Source organism: Saccopteryx bilineata, chromosome 4 (genome assembly GCF_036850765.1).
Source record: "Saccopteryx bilineata isolate mSacBil1 chromosome 4, mSacBil1_pri_phased_curated, whole genome shotgun sequence".
NCBI lineage: Eukaryota > Metazoa > Chordata > Mammalia > Chiroptera > Emballonuridae > Saccopteryx > Saccopteryx bilineata.
In genome coordinates this window covers 108,223,395-108,232,008 of record NC_089493.1, presented here as the reverse complement: position 1 = coordinate 108,232,008, position 8,614 = coordinate 108,223,395, and the positions used below count along the sequence as shown (strand labels likewise).

At 47.9% G+C, this 8,614-nt stretch overlaps 1 protein-coding gene across 1 annotated transcript; it reads left to right on the top strand.

The window, feature by feature from the left end:
* The first annotated feature begins 5,131 nt into the window (after positions 1-5,131).
* Positions 5,132-8,348, top strand: NFKBIA (NFKB inhibitor alpha). Its single transcript, XM_066277754.1, has 6 exons — positions 5,132-5,485; positions 6,061-6,169; positions 6,505-6,715; positions 6,989-7,077; positions 7,207-7,467; positions 7,770-8,348. The coding sequence occupies exons 1-6, from the start codon at positions 5,259-5,261 to the stop codon at positions 7,815-7,817; spliced, it is 945 nt and encodes a 314-aa protein (XP_066133851.1). The 5' UTR covers positions 5,132-5,258; the 3' UTR covers positions 7,818-8,348.
* The last annotated feature ends 266 nt before the right edge of the window (positions 8,349-8,614 follow it).

Here is an 8,614-nt window from a genome sequence, read left to right as displayed (position 1 = left end):
ACATATCTTATTTTAAAGTAAAAAAACAAAATGGGAACAAATACAATATTTAAAATAAAGAACGAGTAAATTTAAATCAACAAACTGACCAGTATTTCAATGGGAACTATGCTCCTCTCACTGACCACCAATGAAAGAGGTGCCCCTTCTGGAAGTGCGGTGGGGGCTGGATAAATGGCCTCAGGGGGCCGCATGCGGCCCGTGGGCCGTAATTTGGGGACCCCTGCCTTAGACCATATAGAGGGGGAAAATCCACATCTCTTAATAGTTTCTGGTAGTGGATTTTGCCTCTGACACTGAAAGGACCTTAATAAGCTCCTCATCTGATTATGGTGCCCAAGAGCAGGGACCTCCTCTCATTTACGTGCCATATCCAGCCAAGGACCAGGCGTTTGCGCAGAACTGCCCTAGTGCTAAGTTGACTCAACTCAGAAGGAATTTACACCCAAGACAAAAGAGCACATATGCTAACATGAAGAGGAAGTGATGTGCCTCCACCCCTTCCTCACCCAGCTTCTCCTCCCCAAACACAACAGAACCGTGAACAACCTGCACACCTACAGGTATTACTTGGTTACCGCCAACAAACAGTGAAAAGGGAGAGCCAAGCATTTTAGTGGGGAGTTGACACGTGCAGGCCTCCTCCTGCCCTGGCACGGGTTACCTGCCAGGCAGGCTAGGCCCACGCCTGAGGCACCAGCAGAGCGGGAACACCTCAAGGAGATATCTATTGAAAGAATTTGAGTTTTAAAAAAGAGAAAAACAAACAAAAAACCCTAGTCTCTGGGAAAAAAAAAAACCCAACACAGAATTTTGTTGAGCTTGTTAATCTTATTTTACTGTGTATTGTTCAACAGTTCTTTCGGGGAGGGATAAAAAATTGTTCAGGGTTTAGAATCTCTGATTCCAGTCTGCCTGCCAGAGGCAGGCTCCCTGGACAGACACACTCCTCCTGGCCTCCGGTTACATGTGGAAGCGGAGCCCCCACGACACCAAGGGAACCAAGGGCAGGTGCCTGCCTCCGAAGCACCATGACAGCATCATACCTTGGCTGAAAAACAGGTTGTAAACTCAGGGCCTGTGGGCTCAATGTAGCCAAAATATAGAAATGCATTTTGTTTGGTTGTCACAATATTTTAAAATTTGAAAATATTCGCATCAAAATCCATTTTCTGATTTTTTTTAACAATAGAATATCAGCACTGAACTCAAAGCACTGCTTGGCAGAAATTGCCTAAGCTGAGTACAAGATACATGCCCTCTCAGGTCTAGACTGTCAGAGCTGCCGCCACTCCTCTGGGATTCACATGGCTGGCTTCTCTCTTCTGTGGAGAGGTATTTGAGTTTGATACCCTTGAAAGTTTTGAACCTTATTAAATTGCAGAATGTATAGCAAAAGAAATATATAAAGGCTTTGATAAGGCTTATTTTCAGGTCACTACAAATGAAGGTCCTGACAGGTATTTTCCTCTGGGGAAATCCGGAGCTTGGGAGCTCCAGGTTCTGCAGGGCTGGATGGAGGTGGTTGCTAACCACAGCAGGAGGAAGGAAGACTGAGCATAGGATTGGAAGCAGAATAGAAACCCAGAATTTCACAGCAGAGCTGTCCATCAGTGATGGGCCTGCCTCTCTTGACCTCCATCCAGGATTCTGTCATGGCTCCTCTCTCTTTCAGCCTAGCTGCAATCAATTTGCTGGGGCTAACACACTTCCGGCTTAATTGGCCAGGGTATCTGACACAGGACACTCTGCCCACAATGTGAAGGAAAGCCAAATGTGGGACTGCTTGACTGAACCTAAAGAAAGATCTCCATGCTGCCAGGCTGCTGGGCACTTGAGGCAGTAGGTTTGGCTTCCATTGCACATTTTCCATCCAGCAGGAGTACATGAAGTCTCACCGGCCACGGTGAAGCCCTTGATCATCACTGGCCATCCATCTTGTCATTCCCTATGGCTGCACTCTGTGCTAAAATACAAAGCAGTTTCAAGGTTTTAACGTATTCATTCTTTTATCTTTTGCATTAAATAGGAAAAAACCAAATGACATTAAAACTGAATTACCTAAGGTTTAACATCTTTAAGATGGTCAAGATCACAGAATATGTTTGACAAAAACATATTGGGGAGAACTCTTAACCCAAAAGTCCATAAAGTTCTTTCTAAACCAATAATCAGTTTTACAGTCGTCTGTCCCTTATGCTCATGCTTTCTGATTTGCAGGTATGTTCTTTATTGCCCAAGTTGTAATGTTTGTTGATTTAGAGCTATACATAATAGAGAGATAACCTGCTAGATCTCGTTGTTCAAAACTGTCTCCCAGGTTGCAGAAAAACAAAATGTTGGGAATCCCCACCGTGAGGGACCGGTCATCAAAGCTCAGCGCCTCCCAAAATTTCCAAAAGCGCTGTGACAAATCAGGGGACACCTGTGTCTGACTCTTACCACTAGGTGTCACACTAAGCAATCAGTAATAACCCCCCCCCCCCCAGGTTGCCGAAGGCCATAGGAAACATAAAGGGAGGTGCAAAGACACTTAATCCTGAGATACTTTTTACTTATGCATGACTTTTTTTTTTTTTTTGCAAGAGAGGACAGAAAGGGAGAGAAATGAGAAGCCTCAACTTGTAGTTGCTGCACTTTAGTTGTCCTTTGATTACTTCTCATACATGACTTGACCAGGGGCTCCAGCCAAGCCAGTGACCCCTTGCTCAAGCCAGCAACCTTTGGGCTCCAGCCAGCGACCAAGGGATCATGTCAATGATCACATGCTCAAGGTGGAAACCCGGCACTCAAGCCAGCAACCTCAATTTCAAACATAGGACCTCAGCATCCTGGGTTGATGCTCTAATCAATACACCACCACTGGTCAGGCTGCATGCTTTTCTTTGTAATAATCATTTTAAACCTGCAGCTAAAAATCCTCTTCTATGGTATTCTTTATGAGTGGGGCCTTTAGAATTTGACATTTCTGTACTTTTTACAGATACAAATATCCCCAGAAAGGGGAACATCTAACAACTTCTATTTTACCTAACAATTGGAGTAGAAAATACTTTGAGTATCTTCCAAATTATAGTGTTTTCAGTCTCATTTTCAAAATGTGTTTTTAAAAATGATAATGCTATAACTGCTTTGACCAAATGAGTAATATGTTGGATATTATACAAACTGCCACATGGTACCCAGGTAAATTTCTCTGCATTTCAGTTTCTGCTTAGGAAAGTAGGAACAAGACCTATCTTACAAGACTAGTTCTGAGAACACTATGTTGCATAAAGTATTGGAGTCCTCTCAAAAATTTATACTGTGAATTATTCCAAGAGACACGGTCCCCCTTAAGCAGAGTTATACACGCAGTTGTAGCCAAGTGGTACAGTTTTTAAGCTGGTAAAACAAAAAAACAAAGAACCCTAAATAGCATCCAACCTAATCTTATTATTATAAAAGCAGGTATACCACAGCAAAGTTAACTGATCTCTCCAATTAATATGCAGCTTTTCTGGAGATTGAGTCTGGAATTGAGATCTACTAGTAACTATTCCACTTTGCCTCAAAAATTGTACATTGTATATATCATATGCCTGTAGAGACAATGGAGTCTATCACCAGGAATTTTTCATTTTAGCGTGTGATCACACCTTGAAGTTTTATTTTTTTATTTTTTTTCCCTCATATTTTGTCTGTCACCCCAATTGACCCAGATTCCCTACATTCAGATATTGGGAGTAGAGAGGGGAAGAGTCAGAGAGAATGGCTCGTTAGTACACAGCCAGTTAGGTTAAAGATGATTGCAACAATTGCCAGAAATCTCCACAAAGCTATAGAGGCCTCCTGGGACTAATTCTAAAGAGCTCTGATTGAAGTAGCTTTGTTTTGCCTGGACCAATTCTAGAGAAATATCAATTAAATTTGTGACTTGTTGGCTAGGAGGTGGGGGTGCAAAGAGGAGCATAAGTTTTATTTCTGCAGGTGAAACCCGAGGATGGTGAGCCTGGAGTGACTACCCACATTTTTGCATGGATATGTCCAGCTGCTGCTCTCCCCCAGGACAGGACAGCAAGGAGCCTGGAGGAGCGGGGAGGGGGGGGCAATGTTGGGGCTGCCTTTAGCCACCTGCAGTTTGCCTAGGGCTGCTTTTTTAGCCATCCTCAAGGACCAATGGGTAAGGCACTACTCAACCCGTTCTTCAGCCTCCTTCTCCAAATGCATCAGAAAGTCTCCCAGCTGAGCAGCCAGAAGTAGGCTCAGGATCCATTCTCTGCAGCAGCACAGTGCAAATCAGGGGACAAGACCTCAATAATTATTTTGTCATTGCAAGATATCGACAATCTCTACTGCAAAAATTAACCCCTTGCCCTACTTGAAAAGAAATTATGCTTACATTCTGTATTCCCCTCTCCACCCCACCCTCACCCCGCATAAGGGCTGAATGCTTGCCTCCCCCTCCACCCCTCCCACCACCACCTAGGGTTGGTAAACCCTAGGAAATGATTTGAGAGTCCTCCAAGCATTTAGATTTTTAATGCCAAAACTTCCGTAATTTCTACCTGAGGGGGCTGGGATGTGCTACAGGTCCCTGCACTGCAAACAGCTTGGAGTCGGCGGGAAAGCAGAGGCAACTCTTACCACCAGTACGTCCTTCCCCGCGCAGGGAAGTTTGGGGAAACGAATCTCTACACCGGGCCATCATTTCCACTCGCGTTTTCAAAATATCAAAAAATGGAAAAGACTGGCAGGATGGCAAACCCCAATGAGGAACCGCCTAGTGAGTCTGCGTCCCTGGGATCCTAGCAGACGACGACCCCAAATCAAATCCTCGTGGGAAACCCCAAGGAAAGGTTTGTTGCAGAGGGACAATATTACTGAGTGCAGGCTGCAGGGAAGTACCGGGGGAGGGGGCCTTGTCGGGAGGACTTTCCAGCCACTCAGCTTTCATCAAAAAGTTCCCTGTATCTGACCCCAGTGGCTCATCGCAGGGAGTTTCTCTAATGAACCCCGTATCAGGGTTTAAATTGCTTTTCCCCTAGCAAAAGACGAGGCCAGTTCTCTTTTCTGGTCTGACTGGCTTGGAAATTCCCCGCGCCTGACCCCGCCCCGGAGAAATCCCCAGCCAGCGTTTATAGGGCGCCGCGGCGGCGCTGCCGAGCCCACAACAGTGCGAGCCCGCGGTCCCGCCCGCCTGCGACACTGCGAGGGAGCGATCGCGCAGCCAGCGGCCTAGCGCACCGGAGCAGCAGCGCCTGGAACTGTCACACGCCATGTTTCACCCCGCCGAGCAAGCCCAAGACTGGACCATGGAGGCACCCAGGGACGCGCTCAAGAAGGAGCGACTGCTGGACGACCGCCACGACAGCGGCCTGGACTCCATGAAGGATGAGGAGTACGAGCAGATGGTGAAGGAGCTGCAGGAGATCCGCCTCCAGCCTCCGGAGGTGCCGCGCAGCTCTGAGCCTTGGAAGCAGCAGCTCACCGAGGACGGAGACTCGTAAGTGTCGTGGGCCTCGGTGGCCGGGCCGGGCGGGGGCACCGGGCCTGCAGCGCCAGTCGCGCGGCCCGCGTTGCGGCCGTGGGCCCGGGGTTTATGCACCGACCCCGGGACCGTGCAAAGCTGCAGCGGCAGGGGATCAGGTTCGTTCAGGGGCCGCGGTGCCACCGCTCGGCCCTGCGGCCACGCACAGTTCTACGGCCGGGCACAGCCCCCACCCCTGTCCGGGTCCTCGCGGCTGGGGGCGGGGCGGCGGCGGGGACGCGAAGTCCCGGCGGGCGAGAGGGGCGGGCGTTTCTGCCCGGCTGGCGGGCGCGGCGCGGCCGGGAGGGGAAGTACAGGGCGTTCCGGCCCGGCGGGAGGGCGGGGCGGTCTGGTCGGCGCCCTCCGGGGAGGGGGGGGCCGGAAAGTCCCTGGGCGCCTGCCAGGAACACTCAGCTCATAATAACCTCGCGGAAAACACCGCGGTCTCGGCCTCCAGAAACCCCGGCCTTGCGCAATCCCCCGCAGCCCGCGCCTCCCTAGGCCCCACGCATTGTACTCACCCCGGGGGTTTTTCCCTCTCTTCCCCTCAGGTTCCTGCACTTAGCCATCATCCATGAAGAAAAGGCACTGACTCTGGAAGTGGTCCGCCAAGTGAAGGGAGACCTGGCCTTTCTTAACTTCCAGAACAATCTGCAGCAGGTGCGCCTCTTGCCTGGCCCCTTGTCTCTGACCCCGTGATCTAGCACAATGCTCCTAATCCTTTATAAAATTAAGTCAGTGATCATCATTCAACGTAACCTTTTACATTCAAATCAGCCAGCATTCTAGAAAGAATGCTGAGTAAAGTAAAGAAAATTCCACTGATTTGGTGAGGCCTTTATGAAGCCTCTGGTATTTGCCTTGCCCTTTGCCCTTTGCACCTGTCAGGGAGGAGCAGCACCCACAACCTGGGGAATCTATGGGATTCAGGGGGAACTCAGACTGTGAGTTTGGTCCTTGACTTACCCTCTCTGTGTTCCCCTTTCTGTTTGTAGACTCCGCTCCACTTGGCTGTGATCACCAACCAGCCAGAAATTGCTGAGGCACTTTTGGAAGCTGGCTGTGATCCTGAGCTCCGGGACTTTCGAGGAAATACCCCCCTACACCTTGCCTGTGAGCAGGGCTGCCTAGCCAGTGTGGGAGTCCTGACTCAGAGCTGTGGGACCCAGCACCTCCACTCTATCCTGCAGGCCACCAACTACAATGGTACGTCTCCTGCCCTGCGCTGCCCTGCCCATCAGAGAGCGAGCAACTGTGGAGAAGGGGGAGGTGGGTTCCAGACAAGAGCTTAAACTGTCAACATGTGAAAGGTTGAGAAAAATATGTGTGCAAAAGGCCTATTTGATGCCTTTATAAAGTTTATTCAGAAACCAGATTCTTCAGAAGAATTTGTCCCTCAAAAGAATAGATGGAAGATTCTGCTTGCAATGTGCTGGTTGGAACAAGTGATTATACCTTTCTTTTCTATTGTTCTTCTAGGCCACACGTGTCTGCACTTAGCCTCTATCCATGGCTACCTGGGCATTGTGGAGCGTTTGGTGGCCTTGGGTGCTGATGTGAATGCTCAGGTGAGTGTTTCATGCCTCCAAATGGAATGCATCGGGTTCTAGGGCCCTCCTCACTTGAGATTTCATATGCTTTTGTTGCATGCAGAAATTCCAAACACAACAAACATCTCAAATTCCTTTTGGTTTCAGGAGCCCTGTAATGGCCGAACTGCCCTTCATCTCGCGGTGGACCTGCAGAATCCCGACCTGGTGTCTCTCCTGTTGAAGTGTGGGGCTGACGTCAATAAAGTCACCTACCAAGGCTACTCCCCATACCAGCTCACGTGGGGCCGCCCAAGCACCCGGATACAGCAGCAGCTGGGCCAGCTGACCCGAGAAAACCTTCAGATGCTGCCTGAGAGTGAAGATGAGGAGAGCTATGATACAGAATCAGAGTTCACGGAGGATGAGGTAAGTCTCAGTTTTGCTCTGCAGAAAAACAAAGTGGAAATTCTCCTTCTACCCTCCCAGGCCCCTAGAACTACTCTTCATTCAAAGGTCACAAAAAAATGAAGTTCTCAAACTTCAGTGTATATAACCAGTATGCCAAGAGTGTCTTTTACTCTCTTTTGCTTTTAAGGAGGGGAACATTAAAGCAAAACCCCTTCAGCCCATGAAGTACATTTATTCGGGTTATAGAGAATGAAGTCCACAGATACTTGAGTTCTTTCCGCTCTGGAAGTTTAACATGCCTTTTTTCCTCTTGTTTTTAGCTGCCCTATGATGACTGTGTGATTGGAGGCCAGCGCCTGACATTATGAGCTTCACAGAGTATCTAAAAGAACATGGACTTGTATATTTGTACAAAAAGAGAGTTTTATTTTTCAAAAAAAACAAAAAAAAGAAAAAATCTAAAGTAGTGTATTTAATAACTACTCTGCACACTGCGTGGCTGGAAACATTTTGGTGGATCAACCCTCATTTTGTTATTTTTATGAACTTTGGAAGGGGACAAGACGTCACTGGAATTCAAAGAAACCCTCTTTTAAACCTAACCCTTGCAAGGTTTTTAGAGAAGGTTATCCAAAATTTGATGAAAAGACTACATTTTATTTATTGTGCTTTTTGATTGAACCACCATGGATTCAGTGGCTGAGCCCAGTTATGTCCTATGATATGTAACAATGAGGTGTGTTTGTTAAAAACTTTGGTGTGGTGAGGTTAAAAGCTACTACCTGTCAAAGTTTGTGTTACCCTCCTGTAAATAGTGTACATAGTGTATTTTTTTTTTTTTTGGTAATTATTTTGCTACTTCTAAGATGTATATTTATTAAACAGATTTTTACAAAGAGTATTCTCATGATCATTTTCTTCAGGCTGCAGTGGGATTCCTTTTCTGAGAGTCATTCATTCCTCAGGTGGAGGTGGAGAGTGGTGTGGGAGCACTTGCCACAGCCAGCCATGGAACCCTTTCAGAGAGCAGCTTCTCACACTGTTACACACCAGCTTTGCAGGCAGTAGCAACCCACTGTGTGTGGGAGGGTAGGCCATTACAAGATTGCAAAATGATAGGAAACAGGCTGGGGTGGGGGGAGCAAGCTGCTTGCCCTACAGCTGG